Here is a 16,896-nt window from a genome sequence, read left to right as displayed (position 1 = left end):
TGTCGGGTGATTCCCCAACCCCCACGCGGTGTGTGGCGCCCTGGGGGAATGAGCAGTGCTCTGAGCGCACAGCTGGCCACAGCCTGAGGCTGTCCCATTTGCCACCTTTCGTCTCCCTCTCGCCTGGAGGCCTTGGACGGGTGGGGGACTTTTTAAACAGGGAAGGAAAAGAGAAAACCCAGATGTGGCAGTAATGGGAGCGCTGCTGAAGTCTAGTAAAGTTTCTGAGCGAACATGTGCGCAAAAAGAGAGAACGTCTGAGCCACTTTCCCTCTAACAGCTTTCCCTTTAAATCTGCAGAGTGTCTGCTCCTCAGAGGGCTAACGAAAGAATAAAATCAAAGTCTAGAGTTTTATTCACAAATAACTTCAGCTTCCTAAAACTATATAGGAACAAAGCAGAAATTTTGCATTTTCCCCCTTTTATACACAACACTCATATTTCCCTCAACTTTAATCGTCAAATTCAAACAAGAAGTCTGTGCTGAAAACCAGAAATCAAAGCCCCATTGTAACAAGAGCCGAGAGCTTGCTTCTGAAGGGCTCCCTGGGGTAGGGCATCCAGTGAGCCCTACAGCAAGATCACTCTTACCTGACTTGGGCAAGAGGAAGCATGCCGCTTCCCAGCTCCTCATGGACTCTCGAATGACCAGCAAGAGACTAGCCTGTCCCTAGAAGCGAGCATCCCAAGGGAGAAAAGACAGGGAGGGCTCGCTAATCCGGTAAAGAGTTACAGTCTCAAACACTCACTCACAGGGTCACTGGATGGCAGTGGGCTTGGTTTGGAAGCTAGAGCTTCAGGAGCCCTGGTGCAGCAGTGGGGTAAGCACTGGGCTGCTCGCCTCAATGTTGGCGGTTCAGACCCATCAGCTGCTCCGTGGGAGGCAGATGTGCGTATCTGCTCTCACAAAGATATGCAATCGCAGAAACCCCAAGGAGCAGCTCTTCTCGGTCCTTTAGGGACACGATGAGTGTGGATGGACTCCATGGCAGTGGGTACAGGGAAATTTTGTGGGCATGCAGTGATGTTAAGACTAAAAAATACTTAAGTTTTTCATAGATCTTACACAAGGACAGCAATTGTTTTCCCCACTGCTTTATAACCTCTCCAAAACTGCAAAGAAATCCCTCAGCCCGGAGTAGGCAAAGGATGGCTTGAATTTCACTGTAGTATCCCTTCCCTTGGAAAGGCAGAGTGCCAATATCCTGTTCAAAGCCTGAATCCAAAATAGCTCTTCATCCCACCCACTCCTAAACAGCAGTGGGAGCCTTGAAGAGCAGGAGGCCCCAGTCTTGCCAAATTCCTCATTCTACTTAAGTCCTCAAAGGGTCTTAAAATTCTCCTCTTCTTGCATCACATTACACATCAGGCTATTTTATGTACACATGTACATAGTATGTATCGTCAACCAAACCCCATCCACCTAATATGGGAGTTCCCAGGTTGGCATCCTGGCTTTTATTAGCCATGGCACTTTGGGCAAGCACCATTTCTCAATTCCTCACCTATAAAATGACAATAATGATTATACCTACTCCTTGATAATGAAATGACACATGAAAAGCACTTCGAGCAGTGCCTGGCACTGCTCATTAAGCATTAGCTTGCTATTATCGGCCAAGAGTATGGGATCCAATTAATTCACAAAGCAGCCTCAGAGCATTCCTAGAATCCTCTGGGCCTCTCATACAGCAGGCTTATACCCTATCCTATCCCCTCCCATGGAGAACACCTTCATGACCACAGGTCCCCTTGCATGCCTTACTCACTTCACATTCACCCACATCAAAATCTCTCCTCTACAAGTCTTGACTTAGAAGATAAGGCCTTCACATGCCAGCAACTGGATTCTAGTCCTCTCTTACTTTCGACAACCAAGTTCAGCTCAAGTCAAGAAACCGAGGGTAGTTCTCTTTCTCCCCTTACTGAACAATCCAAACCTAAAGCCCTTAGGTGCAGAAGAGCAAGACAAGTGTCTACACCAGTTGCGGGGAACCAGAAGGGCAGGGAACAGACTAAGCAGAGAAAGGCAGGCACCCATGTGGCAGGCATGTGGGAACCCGAGTGTGAGTGATGAGGAAACCCCTAAAGGGTCAGCCTGGCATGGGAAAAGGCACACCTGGGAGAAAAGAGCCGGGGCACTGGTAGGAAATCAGTTACATGTAAGGGACTGATCAAAGTAGTATATATATTTAAAAAAAGGAAAGAAAGGGTGCTCGCTTCGGCAGCACATAGACTAAAATTGGAACAATAGAGAAGATTAGCATGGCCCCTGCACAAGGATGACACACAAATTCGTGATGCATTCCATATTTTAAGAAAAATAAAAAAGGTAAGTTAAAAACAAACAAACAATAGGAACTGGGTTTCTCAATGTCAAGGAAAGGAGTTAATTTATAAAAAGGGAGAAAATTAGAATGACTTCCATGTTGTTGGATTGAAATTGGCGGTAACAATAATGTGAACTCTTGGTTTCTATTATAAATAAGCTACAGAAATGTAGATGTACACATAGGCATAAAATATCATCTATATTTAGACACAACTCTGAATAAATACAAACATGCATCTGTATTTTCTAGTTCTATCTACTAACGGGTCTGATAGCACAAAACAACAAAGAGCACACTAGGACTCTGGCACCCTAAACAATCTTCTTCACTAAAAAGAACCAGGGCTCCTAAGAAAAGGGGCTCATTCTGAGGCGGCAGGGAAAGGACGAAATAAGCCGGGAACCTCCTGTGCCAGAAAGTAAGGAAGCACTCAAAGAACGATGGGAATGTGTCAAAAGGGCACAGAGCCAGTGTAAAGGGGCTCCTGTTGGCCCGATGAGGTACACTTTGAACCTCAAGCTGATTGTAATGGACTATTACGCAGTGAGTAAAAGGAAACTGAAGTTCATCAGAAGACTGAATAAAGAATAAAACTCAAGTCTGATGACGGATACCTACATAGTTTCAAAGCATCAAATACCACCTTAATCATATGATCAAAATGAACATCACTAATAATAATGGAGTAACTCCAAAAGCATGTACCACCAGATAGGATGCAACGAGCAAAACAAAGCATCGTTTCTGTGGTAATTCCTACCGGACACCCATAATCCGAATGGAACCATGAGAAACGTCAGACGAATTCTAACTGAGGGGCAGGTCTACTCAGTAACAATCCGTCATCTTCAAAAGCACCCGGGCCATGCACTGCAGGACACTTGCTGAGATAAGTCCAAGAAGGCTTGCGTCATCAGTGCTGTCCAGTCCATTTCAGCACAGAGTGAGCAGTGGCATGGCAGCCCTGCTCCAGCAGCGTTCCCAGGGACAGGTCGCCAAGTCCTTCTCCTGGGGATGGACGGGTTCAAGCAACCAACCTTTGTTTCAGCGCATCAGCACTTAAAATCAGTCCACCAGCAGGGCTCCTTAAAAGAACACTAAAGAAACCTAGTAACAACATGAATCCTTCCCCTCAGACAATCAGCAGAACCTGAACGGGATTTAAGGATTAGATGGAGATACAGTTAATCTCCTGCTTTTTTATGGCCCTTTTGTGATTGTGTAGGAAAATATTCCGGGGTGATGGTGCATTAGGTTGGCAACTTAACTCTCAAATAGTTGGGGGCGGGCAAATCTCTGAACTGGACTCCCAGCTTTTAGGTAAACTGAATTGTTTCAAACCTTTAAAAAGAGCCCTCACAGCCCCTGTCAGCCAAGCACTCTTCCCTATGCAGCTAAGTATCCAACAAAAGCGCCCCACCCAGTGCCCCCTTGAACAGGCCCTCCTGACCATCACTGGCCTTCTTGGGAAACACCCTACCGAAGCTCACTACAGTTCCTCTTCCCACTGCTAGCTTTTCAACTTTGGTCGCAAGTTTGCAGAACAGAAATCTGTAACATTAATTGCGGCTTTCGGCAGCTAGTTGAGAGGCAGAGCTCAAAAGAAACAGCTGCTGAATGGCCGCAGTTCTGCAGAGGTCTTCTCGCTCTTCATCCCCCAGGGCTCAATGCCCAGCCAGGGCACCTCAGTGCAGCCACCACCTGTCTGTCCCGGGAGGCTTCCGTTTGGCTATGATGCTCAACACTTCCAGACTAAGACAGACTAGGAAGAGCTGTTGATCAACTCCCTAAAAAATCAGCCGTGGAAAATCCCAAATCACAAGAGTCACCCCATGTCGGGGGGGCCGGCTCCACAGCAGCTGACAGAAACATCTTTCATCAAAGACCAAGATTTATGCACATCTGCCCTCCGACATCTTTTCCAGTCTCTTAGCAAAATAAAGGTGTTAAGGAGTCTGTGCCAAGGCAGAAAATGAATTATCCCCACCACAAAATGAAGGGACAAGCCCCCAGTAAGGACAGGGGAGGTGTAGAGAGGGACTGCCGCATGCCAGCCCGGTTGGGAGAAATACGCCTGAGCACAGCCCCTGGAGGACAGGCTCTGTGCAGAGTATTTACACAATAGACAGCGAGGCTCGCTGCAGCCATTACTGTCTGTCAGGTAAATAACGCATGTGCCAAAACACACATTTAATGAGGGAAATAATATGCCTTTATAAAAAGACTCAATCTGTATTTACCTGAGAGACCAAAGAAGCACCAAATCACCAGATTAGTGGAACCACAGAGGAGTCATTCTGGTGTCTTGGGTAAATAGACATTTTATAGCCTTCCATTACTGACCGGGGTGGGGTGGGGTAGGGCAGGAAAGGCGGAGGGAGGGAGGGGCCATCCTTTACTATCCACACGCACAGGCCATGGGGCGCCTGGGAGATGGGAAAACAGGATAAGCCCATCATGAAAAGATGTGGTCTACCCCCACCTCACCTTCCTCAACCACATACACTTTGAATCTCTGCGGGGGAAGTGTGGGTCTGTACCGTCCCTGGATCCAGTTCATCCACGAAAAGTCAGCCTGGGTAAGACAGGGCACAGGGAAACGCCAAGGCACCACAAGCAGGTTCTGAGTCTAGCCCACTGGAAACACCTGGGACCCATACAGCTGCAGTGTCCTCAGCTCCTCGTCCCAGGCCAAGTTCCTATTCCAGCCCAACCTACCACATCACGAGGCCAAGGCACAGAAGCAACAACAAAAACATAGTAACACCTGTCTGGAACTTGCTCAGTCATAGGTTTTATCTTAGGCACCTTAAAAATAGCCTGGGAAATATAAAAATAAACTGCATGCCTTCAAAAGGCATAATCTTCAACCTCATGAATGCATTCTTTCTGCCAGAGCCTCTCTGTGAAAATCCCAGAGTCAGAGGTAGAAATCTCAGAAGGGGCAGAGTGCCGGGAGCCAGGGCAGAGGAATGGCAGAAAGAGCGAAGGCTCACATCACAAGAGGGTGTAAAACTAGCACCCAAGGTTCCCAACTCCCAGGCCGGGGCCTTGGACCACTCTTCCTACCAGGGAGCAGGCCTCCCCACTCAGCCCCTGTGCTCTCTGTGGTCTCAAAAGAAGCCAAGGGCTGGGTCTCTGCTAAAGACTACAGAGTCCTCTTTTGAAGACATGGTGTCCTGATGGCCCCCATAGAATGGAAGCAGGAACTCTTAACACTGGGTCCTCGCCCCCAACAAAGCACTCTTCTCTCTACACTTGCTACTGCCTGGTCTGGGCTATTGCTTCTACGGCTGGACTAGGCAGAGCATCCTCCACACGGCAGAAGCAACTGCAAATCCCAAACTACCAGCAGGCTGAAGTCTCTAAAGGCCTCCAGGACACCAAATTCTGAACATCACAACTGGAAGCTGTAGCAGGCCTGACTCTTCCCTTCAACTGGCCACTCTCGGAAGCTCAAGGTAGCACATACAAGGAAGACACCCGGGTTTGCAAGCTGCGAGCAGTGCACCACAGTGAGCAAACTTCTTTCTGGACCAAAGCTGGGAGACATCTCTGCGAATGAGTTGCAACTTCATCACACACTACAGAGGGCGAAGGCTATATCCTAACATCATGATAGGCACAGTATGGGGCTCTCATCCCTTTAGGCACCTCCTCCCCTCCCACGCTTGTGGACCAAATTTGATCCTAGAGAAGTACTTGGAACTTCCCAAGCACTTCCCGTACCCCTCCTTTCAAGGTGGAGAACAGGTATAGAAGCAAAGCATCAAAAGAACCTAGTTGTTAAAACACTGGTATCAGACAACCTGGCCCAAAACTTGACTCCACTATGCAGTCTTTGTAATGAATAATAAATATCTACCTCCTTGAGGGTTAGACAACTCAATCATATGATGGATGCAAAGTGCTTTGCACAATGCCAAGTACATAGTAAGCACTCGATAAATAAAAGCCCTTGTTCATAAACGAGAAAAAGTAAAGTAAAACTCAAGTTTCTGAAAATCTACTATAAGCCAAGTCCTCGTTTGGGGATGTCAAATTTTATCACATTTATCATTCCCAATTATCAAGCAACATGGCTAACAGTATTCTCGTTTTGCACATGAAGAAACAAACGAAGACTCGGACTCTTGGCTCCAGGGCCCTGCTCTCCTCCTCTCCCCTCCTACGCCGTCAGGCCCACACTTCCCCACCTGACAGAGACCCCCATCAGCCACAGGGCTAACAACAGATATCCACTTCCGTGTTTCTCTTGAGATAGTGTGACTTTAACTAAAAATCACGCAACCGTAAGCAATCATTAGGTTTCTCCAAACCATCCAAATGTTTTCATACTCGCCTTTTCAATCTTAAAAAGGACAACAAATTGCACCCCGGTCACAAAAAGGAGCGGCAGGGAGGGGTGACCTGGATCAACATGACTATAGGCCAAGGAACGCTAAGACTCTGGTCAAATACAATTCCTAAGGGGCAAATCTTCCCATCTGACTGGGTGGGGGACCTAGGATGAGGCAGAGTGACAGCCAGCTCCTGGCCAGGTCTCTGGATGGGGCAGTTCCCTTTACAAATCTGGACCTTGGCAAATGCTACTCTCTCTGATTTAGAATCGACTCCCCACCCCCACCCCTCTCTTTTTTTAACCAAGCAAATTCTTGCTCCTTCAAAATCTAGCTCATCTCCTCTTTTTCAGTAGCTTTCTCTGGCACCCCCTCATAAAGTTAATTGCTTAAGTGTGCTCCAGTAGCACAATTTATTCCAATTGTAACTTTTATCTCATCAGATTGTAGGATGTTAGATATCTGTATCTCCTACTACCCATAATTTGCAAGGGTGCGTGGGGAGGATAGAAGGTAGCAGATAGAAGGTACCCATGTATAACAAAGGGTACTTGACATTATTTCTTTGACTTGTCAGACCCTTGAGCGCACTTTGAAATTTCAAATAACGTTCAAGAAGTGCGTGAGCTGTGTCTTTTTATCTAAATGGTACGAGTTTTAAAAGTCTGAGAAACCTGAGCTGAACATAGATTCCTAAGGGTAAGGACCATGTTTTATTCATCTCTGTACCCCCAGCCAGCACCCAGCACAAGGCCAGGCACAGCGTCAATGTGAGTAAATGTTTGCTGAATGAATTAGTATGCCTGAAGTCAAGATGCTAAGTGCTAGGAAACCAGAACAGTCCAAAACACAGCAGGGCCCTAAATACCAAGCTAAGCTTCTTTGCTTCTCTTTCTCTCTCTCTTTCCTCTCCCAGTCCACACCATCCTGTCCTCCCCAGTTTAGAAAGAGAGAGAATTACTTTGGAGGTAGAATACTATTAAAAGGATTAATTTAGGGACCGGTGTTTGGACTGTCACATCCAATCACTACCCACAGATCTACAGCTTCCCAAATCAGGCTCATGCAAAGAGGAATCAATTGCAAGGACACAGAGGGTCTGAACAGGCATACTAATGGCCTCCTGAGGTGCCAGCGGCCAGCTCTGACACTCCCATAAATTATCTGCCTTTTGATTTTACCTGTAGCTGTGGGGCACAAGGCACAATTTTGAACATATCAAAGCAATCCCTCGTAACCTAAGGCTCCCCCAGGAATGTCACCAAAGGAGGGTGGGCTAAAAACAATGACCCAAAGGGAATCTGCTTTCCAAACAGGCCTGGTGTGATCATCATCCATCAAAACCCAACAGGACCCAGCGGATAAAGTGAGAACCAAATGGAGCGGAGCACTTCTGGCCCAGGCACGCATCAGGCTGCGGTTCTGCAATGACTATTCATCTCTCGCTCAAGGGAAGAGAAATCACAGCAATAAACTAACACAATTTCATCTGGAAGCAATCCTGCCCCAGCTCTGATGGCGCCCCACAGCATGGCCTCAGGCAGCTCACCTCACCTGGTGGGGCCTCAGTTTACTCACATGGGTAGCAGGGACAGTAATGCTGGCGGCTGACGGCCTGACCTACTTCCCAGTGCGGTGGGTCAAAGCATGGAGCACCTTATGTAAGACGGAGGGCCACAATGCAGCCAAGGTGGAAGAATCAACCCACGCAAACAAGAAGGAATGGATTGTCACACTGGCGAATTTCCATCAGAAAAGCGGCTCACTGGGTTCCTTCACTGATGGTGCTGGGGCTTAGCTGGACCCTGAAGGAAGTTCTAGGATTCTGGATGGGACTCCTGTTGATTTGAGAATTTCCCATTAGGAAGAGCAGTGCCTTACTTTCAACTATGACTTCCTCCGGTGTGCTGACTACAAAACTACCCAGGAGCTATGTTTGTAGCAAATGGCCACAGTCACAACCCTGAAGAGCCCAAACAAACTAATCCACCACTCAGATCACCCAGACAATGGACCACTTAAAAAAAAGTGTTCTGTAAACTATGGTGAGTAATAAGAGCTATCAAGATACTGTCCTAACTTTATATACAGTACCTCCCCAAACTCTTTACCCAATTCTTTTTTTTTTTTTTAGCCAATTCTTAGATGTAAGTTCCCTTATTGTCATTTTACAGGCGAGGGAAGCAAAATTTTGCTAAGTCACTTGACTCAGAGATGGTATAAGTACTGTTATCAAAACCTCTAGGCTCCAGCAACGCCAGACTCGTGGAGCTTGGAAGAGGAGAGAGGCCCGGCTTAGGACTTTCAGCTCGAATGTGTTCAATGAACTCCCAACGAACACTCTCTTCGGTCCCTGTGCCTGACACGTACCACCATACCAGAACTGGGACGCGGTCTCAAAACCAGGTAAAGGTCATCAGTCTGCTGCAAGCAAGGAAAGGGGAAACTGAGTAGAGCACATACAAGCTAAGGACAACTCACTGAAAGCTTGAGAAACAAGCCTTCCTCTATGTGCACATTTAGTAAGTTCAGGTTAAGTGACATTAACGTATGAGTCCTAAGACCAAGATTCTGCCAGGGCTCCATCCAGTCCACAATTCCTTCCACAGAAAATAGTTCCCAACCTCCCTTATTTGATTCTATAGCAATTTCCTCTTCCTATATCTTTGACGGCTGCTGGAATAGAAACGATCGCCAATGAATATGTATTATTTTACACATATCCTTTAAGCTCCAACACGTGATCAAGAAATTAGTAAAGAGAATCAGTATATACTTTTTTACCAAATGTTTGGTTATACTCAATTTTGACGGGCCAACATACTGCTACCAAAGGGGAAATCTACGGTGCTGTCCACGTAGCTGCCACAGCCTCCTCATGAGCCCCTGCCTGCGCTCTCATCCCCACTCGTGTGCACTCCTCACACGGAGACCAGAACAAACTTTCCAAAGCACAACTCTAATGTCTGTCTGCTGCTTAAAATGGGTTAACAGCTTTGAATTGTTCTCATGAAAACCTCACCGAGAGGTCAGAAAACCACATCCCGTGGCTTTCCGATCCAGCCCCCTACCGGCTGGGACACCTACTCAGGAGAGACCAGCCCCTGGAAAAGGGTTTCACACTTGATAAAGTAAAGGGCCAGTGAAGAAGAGGAAGACCCTCCACAAGATGGACTGACACAGCGCCTAAAACATGGCTCACACACAACAATGTGAGCAGGGCACAGGGCTGAGCGATGTTTCACTCTGCTGGACCCAGGACTGGAACCAATTCAGTGGCACCTCACAACAGCAGCAGCTCCTTTATGAAGCCCTGATGATGCTGGGGGTTGGCAGGGCGACGATTCAAACATGCCAACTGCTCGGCAAGAGGTGAGTCTAGCTGTTTCTGTCGAGATTTACCGTCTTGGAAATCCTATACAGAGTCACTAAGAGTCGGGATCGATGCAACGGTCGAGGGCTTCGGTGGGGCTGCTGTACTGCCATACTCTAACAGTAGAGTTGAGTTGAATAATCTCAACAGTGACCCACAAAGTCTAAATATTTACTCTTCAGCCCTTTACAGAGACAGTTCGCCAACTGCTGGTGCAATCCACCGTCCAATCCTGCCCCACGCAGTCTGAACTTACAAAGGACCCAGCCTCTGCTTTGTCGGCTGGTCTCACCATATTCTGTTCCCTGCCCATTAAACTCTGTTTCAACCACAATAAACTTCAGTTTCTCACACATAACAAGGCTCTGTCCATATTTCACCTACCTCCTGATTTAATTCTAAGTCTTTTCTCTGAAAAGGCTTCCTTGAGGCCACAAATCTAAGTTAGGGCCCTTTCTAAGTACTCCTCCAGCACCTACATTTCCCTTAGCATATAGCACTCTCTAGGTGCACGGTAACTGCCATTTTATTCCACCTGCCCTATGAGTCTATATGCTCTTTTGTGTCAGGGACAGCATCCATCTTGTTCACCACTATAACCTCAGCACCCAACAAAGTGCTGGCCCTTAGGAGGCTCCTTGTTAAGTATTTATTGAACAAATGGTCTCAGTGTCCCTAGGTATCAATCATGGAAGCCACCCTTTTAGACAACTCCTGATCCTTGCAAAATGGAGCTAAAGTGAGATTAACCATTCACCCGAAGGTGACCCGTAACACAAAATAAAACTAAGATCCCCAAAGCCTTGACCAAATGCATGATCAAAAGCCAAACGAGCCACTTTTTGCTTATAATTTTACGATGGGGATTTCTGAAGAGAAAGGACAGTGCTGACTCTATTCTGCTAAACCTAGAGCCAGGGCTTATGAGATGGTCATAAAGATATGTCAGAACTCAAAAGTTACTATGATCCTCCCCACCCCCCAAGTCCTACTACTTTACAGGCACACCTTGGTGATATTTCGGGTTCGGCTCCACACTACCACAATAAAGTGAGCGTCGCAATAAAGCAAGACATACACGTCCTGGTTGCTCAGTGTATCCAAGTTATGTTTACACTATACTGCAGTCTATTAGGTGTGCAATAGCATTATGACACTCACTCCCAGAGTCAATGCAGACACACGCGACACTAGAGGACAGGGTAGAACGGCCCCTGTGAGTTTCAGAGACTGTAACTCTTTAGAGGAGTAGAAAGTCCCGTCTTTCTCCCGGGGAGTGGCTGGTGGTTCTGCAGTTAGCGGTCCTACACGCAACCACTGGGACACCCTAATGGCATTATGAAAGGGTTTACAATATTGAGGGGCGCCCAAAGGTGATGCAGACCCCCATCGAGCACATGCTATTGGAAAAATGGCGCATACAGACTTGCTCAATACAGAGCAGCCTCAAACCTTCCATTTGCAAGAAAACGTTAACATATGTGTGGTGCGAAAAAGCAAGGTAAAATAAAATCAGGCCTGCCTGTCTACATTTTAGATGTCAACAGGCTTTGAGCATACATACCCTGGCTTTATCAAAAGGAACAACATGGACAATCTGCACTTGTTCCCTAGCCCCCACCCACAGAGCCCCCAAATTAAGAAGTAAAAAAGTCAAGCGAAATTTGACCATGCAACAGGATTCTCACCTCTCCTCACTTCGAAGATGCCAAGACTGGCAGCAGGGGATGCCGAATGTTCTGTGAGAGCCGGGAAGCCCCAATGCTGTGGATAAATACAGATTTCTGCAACAATTCTATTTCCACATCAAGAATCAAATCCCCAGAGGGCTACTGTTCAGAGCTATTTAAGGACCACACTGCATCTCAACCTCCTAAATCCAAACCACCCAGGACTGTAGCTCTAGAGAATGGCAGGGAGTGGAGCTGTAGGACTTTCAAAAGCTACTCGTGCTGTATGTTTTTGGAATGATGAATTTTGGGTTCTCCAGTAGTTTATGTTCCTTCCCAAGAAGGTTTATCTCCTAGAGACATTAAGCATTTACAATCTCTATGCTTGCACTGACAAAGATGGCCATGAAGGATAATCCCAACCCTTAGCTGAGTGGGGGCCACTGGTAAAGCAGACAGGATTCAAAAGCCAAGGAAGCAGGGATGGAAGTCAGGGATGGTGGAGAGCGGTTGGTTCACAAACTGACAGGTCATATTGTAAATGGTCACACAGCCCAGGGAATAATTCCAGGATGCCTCCGAGTCTGCCTCAAGTTCTGTGACGGTCAAGGTAACCGTAACCGGACTTCAAAACAAGCCATCAATGAACATCTGCTCTACTCACTGCATAATGCACATTTTCCAAGAGGCTAGATGCGACAGAGGTGGGACCTTGTAGGCTAGCAAGGCCCTTTACACAAACATCTAGGATTGGAAGCAATCTATCCCTGTCTACCACTTAACACATTCAAGACTTTAGTCTCCTGGGATCCTCTAGGAAAATGTCACCAGCTGACCCCACCACACAGAATGCCTTTCCAAAACGAAAATGGAACCTAAGCACTTCAATTTGGAAATTTTGAGTTGGAGAGAGAACTCTCAGTCAAGCTCCATGACCTAGCTAGCCAATTATTTACAGGATCTTTGAGCAGGAATTGTTAATGAGTTTTTAATTTGGAGTGCTTAAGTTGCCAAAGTGCTCTGAGCTCCAGTGAAGCACCACAGAATCCATAAAGGAAACCTTATCAATCACTTCTCGGCAGTTCCCTTCCCCCACCCCCCCACCTCTCTGAGGAAAGTCAGCCAAGTGGGTTTCTAACCAAGATAGCAGACACACACATTAGGGGAGTCACACTCCAAGTCCCTGTTTATAAATTGGCTTTTAAATAGGGCACTCAGGTATAATATACTAAAGCTCTACTCACACGCCCACTAAAACAAGGAGTGCTTGTATGATAAAGTCAGAATAAAGCAGAATTTGATGAAGCCAATTTCTAGTAGGCACTACAATCAGGAATCATTCAGCCAATCACTACCTACTATATAGTTCAAATAGAGTCTAGTCTTTAGCCAATAAGATTCGTGTTTAGCTGCCCTTCACCTGGGAGACTGATGAATGTCTGACAAGAGTAAATGCCATGGAAGTGGCCAGAGGCCTCTCGCTGAGGCCAGGATGGACACTATCAGTTTGCAAAGTACAGCCCTAAGGACAGAATTCAAACCACAAAGAGGGGCCCTCCTCCAGCTGCTTCCCTATCAACCAGGAGCAATTACATTTTGCAAGAACTCAGTCAGACCCCAAAATAAATCCCTGCCTCTTTTTTTTTTTTTTAAAGAGCACACCTGTTGCTGGGCCCTTTGCAAGAAAGTCAAACAGAAAGCTAACCCCACACTAAGCCCCTTGTCACTCCTACCATCATCACTACCACCACCCTTTTTTACAAGGGAAGCTGTTCACATGGTGTCTATGTGTTGGGGAGGAAGCAGGGGGTGTTTTTTTGTTTTCTTTAACTCTCTATTAATCTCCTTGTCTATCTCGGGCCCAAACCCTTGTCATCTCAGGTAAGCATCAGCTTCCTTATGCATCTCCCCTAGGCTGTCTTAAATAGCCCAGCCCGCTCCCGACCCCCCATTAGAACGCGACTCGGTAGGTACAGCATGCATTCCGGGTGAGCATGTAAGCCAGCACCCGGGGTTACACAAACTCTGCGCGCCGCGACCCTCACCCCGCATGCATTAACCAAGGCCCAATCTGGGCGGCCTCTCTGCATCACCCACCCCGGGGTGTTGCCCCCAACTCGGGCCCATCCAAGTCCAGGGGAGCGTAATGGGAGGGGCAGGGGGCCAGGAGACCAGCCCTCCTTCCCAGGGCCGCCCCCGTCCCCCATCAGCAGCGGGAGAGGCTGTCGCCATGGCAACGCCCCCTCCTTGGGGCCAGCGCCGCAGGCTCCCTTCAGGTGCAGGCCCCGACGTCTCCCCGGGCCTCAGCAGGCGCTCGGGGAAGTTTACGGCGACGGGCGCGGCCCGCGCCGACTGCGGCGCTGGCCAGGCCAACGCGGGACCAGCTCCGCCCGCTCCCCACCGCCCGTTCTCGGCCGCCTCGACAGCAGCAGCCAGCACCACGAGTCCACAACACACCGACTCACCTCTGCGCACTCTGACCCCGACCGACGCGGCAGACGGGCGGGCTCAGTGGCCAACCGCGGAGCGCGCCGCCGGGTCCTTCGACCAATGGGCTGTGAGGGGGCGGGGCTTCTTCTCCCCGAATGCTCGCTCTCCCGCCGACATGCGCGCTAAGGTGTGTCAAGATGATGGTTCCCAGCGGCTGGCCTTATGGGACTTGTAGTTCTGAGGTAGAATGGGCTCAAAGGAGATTGAATGGAGGGTTTGGTTTGGTTTGATTTTTTCAGTCAAAATTTTCCAGGATTTAGAGATGGCAGATTGAATCAACTGGGAAATAAATTTACAAATTTATAGCATGTCTAAAACAGGAATTAAAGACAGAAACTTCCTTTTTTTTAAAAAAAAATTTTTTTCCTAAGGCCTAGAACAACCTAACTGTTCCACCTCCCTTTACACCGCCTTCTAGTATACTCGTAAAGCGACATGTAATAATCAGATGATGACGTTTTTTCATGATTCGGTCTTTCAAGAAGGAATCATCATCATTTACTAGATGTCTAAAGATGATCCCTGGTGGCACAATGGTTAAGCACTTGGTTGCTAACCAGAGGTCTGGGGTTGGAACCCGCCAGCCACACTGTATCTACTCCCATAAAGGTTGACAACCGAGATCTGGGGCAGTTCTACTCTGCCCCATAGATCCTAGGAATCACAATCAACTGACAGTACGTACACAATATATGACGTAGGCCTGAGAGGTGGGCAAGCACTGAAAGGAGGAGTTCAGCCCACTGAGAAAATGCTTAGATGTCTGAAAGGCTTTTCTAAGGAAAAGGGAATCAACTAGTTAGGACTGCTCCTGAGGAAATTTCCGGGCATCGGCTGTAGGCAGTGTCCGTCATCGTTCAGTCAGAGATAGGAGAACTCTGGCCAAAGTCGGAGATGTATTGCTTCATCTTGGTTAGGACTATGGGCAGGTATGGGTGCCACTGTGAGGAGCTGGGAAGCCCCCCAAACAAAACAAAACAAACTCACTGCCATCAAGTCAATGCCGACTCATAACAACTCCAAGAGAAGGCAGAGCCGCCCCAGGTTCTGAGCTGGTTGGCCAGATTAGTGACCGCATTAACACTCTCCCAGTAAGCCAGGACCCATCTTTGGAGACCAGCTTCAGTTACTAAGTCCTTCTGTCTGCCACCTGCGTTCATGCACAGTTTCACTTGACGTAATGATGTCGTGTCATTTCTGGGCCCTACCACCTCTGTGAGATCTGACCTTCACATAATGGTTCCCATCAAAATTGGGAATGACTGGGTAAGGCCCATACTAAGGAGCATCATCCCTGATCCCACAGAATAATGGGGATTAACTGATTCTACTGTGTACCTGCAGTCTTTATCTTATCATTTTATAATTATTTATCTTCTCGTCATCTCTTTTCCAGGTTTCCTGGGAGTATGAGTATAACACTTCCTTAGTATAGGTGTTGTTTTCATATGTTCATACTGTATCAGTGACACCCCATTCATCACCAGATATAAAACTGAAGGGAGGAACATCAGCAATGACAGAGATCACCTAACCCACGGGCAGCAAGTGGAGAAACATCTGCCAGTCTCCCGGATTCCTAGAGACGGCTGGCATTCCCCCTCTTGTTGTCACATAGACACTGATGGCTTCTGTAGCTGAGGTTTCAATGATGTTTTTCTTAATTTTAAGAAGGATTTGGGGGTGGAGGGAGAACAGGAGTAGCATAGAAAATAAATAAGTAAATTGATAAATGGAAAATCTAGAGGTCTAGGGTAGCCTCTAAGCCTCTAGGGTAGCCTCACTCTGGTGAATGGCAATGGATGTGGACATAGCCGACCTCCTCTGGCTTCCCTATTGCCAAGAGGCCGTGATCAGACAAGCCTCCATAGTCCATCCTTTTTTACCTAGTCTGACACCAACTGGCCCACTCTACGTCTATGCTGGGTGTGACCATTTGTTCCAATGGTCACACAGAACTCACAAACAATACTAATAACTACGGGGATTTATTAGGGACGTTAATAGGCTGCTACAAGTCAGGGTCAGCACACAGGAAGGTTACAGTCATCTGTCTCTTCAGCCAGCAGCGAAGATTCTCTCCAGTTCTCAGCCTCTCAGCCATGTGGTCCCTCTGTCCCACAATTCCATAGGCTCGGGCCAGATGAGGGGAAGGTATGCCATCTTCTTGGTGCTGCTCCTCCGAGGCTCCGTGCCAGTCTCGGCGCCCTCTGCCATGTAGACAGAGATCTTGAACATGCGCTTAGGAGGTCCTGGGTTTCTCCACTCTCTACTGCTGCTTCCAAGATGCCTCATCTGTATTTCGTGGGTGGGAGTGGCAACAAACACTGATCAATTCCCTCTATTAGTGATACACATGCCCTATTTGCATAGTCCCATCCAGTCATTTGGTGGGAGTTACAGAGAGTTGGGGAGAAGAGCCCTATAATTTCACTCCATCACCCCTAATGCTGTAATAATTAAGTGTTCAGCTGCTCACCAAAAGTTGGGTCAAATCTAGCTAGCAGTTCCATGAAAGAATCCTCTAAAGTTCTGCTCTGGTAAAGAATACAGCCTAGAAAACTCCATGAGGCCATTCTGCTCTATCACACGGGGTCACTATGAGTTGAAAGCCTATTTGATGGTATCTAACAACAACAAGAGAGTCTTTCCTCTCCAATTCTGTCACATCCCATGTACTAGCCCGAGTA

At 47.5% G+C, this 16,896-nt stretch overlaps 1 protein-coding gene and 1 non-coding gene across 4 annotated transcripts in view; one reads left to right on the top strand and one right to left on the bottom strand.

Moving 5' to 3' along the window:
• Nucleotides 1–14,113, bottom strand: part of ERI3 (ERI1 exoribonuclease family member 3) — a 143,924-nt gene extending 129,811 nt beyond the window's left edge. For 2 of the 3 annotated variants that reach the window (XM_004699483.2, XM_045291988.1), the window contains exons 1-2: nt 13,814–14,113; nt 11,735–11,810 (exon numbers count right to left, since the gene is read on the bottom strand). In XM_004699483.2, coding sequence (XP_004699540.1) covers nt 11,735–11,810; nt 13,814–13,948 — 211 coding nt within the window. In that variant the 5' untranslated portion in view covers nt 13,949–14,113. Of the gene's footprint in view, nt 1–11,734; nt 11,816–13,813 lie in introns of those variants that run through there. The other variant, XM_045291989.1, reaches the window with a different exon arrangement.
• Nucleotides 2,213–2,317, top strand: LOC115870188. Its single transcript, XR_004046561.1, has one exon. It is a non-coding gene; the product is annotated as a U6 spliceosomal RNA (small nuclear RNA).
• Nucleotides 14,114–16,896: the final 2,783 nt, after the last annotated feature.

Source organism: Echinops telfairi, unplaced genomic scaffold, assembly GCF_000313985.2.
Source record: "Echinops telfairi isolate 266 unplaced genomic scaffold, ASM31398v2 ScPeMD7_443;HRSCAF=831, whole genome shotgun sequence".
Taxonomy (NCBI): Eukaryota; Metazoa; Chordata; class Mammalia; order Afrosoricida; family Tenrecidae; genus Echinops; species Echinops telfairi.
The sequence above is the reverse complement of the archived record's forward strand: the minus strand, read 5'-3'. Positions and strand labels throughout refer to the sequence as shown.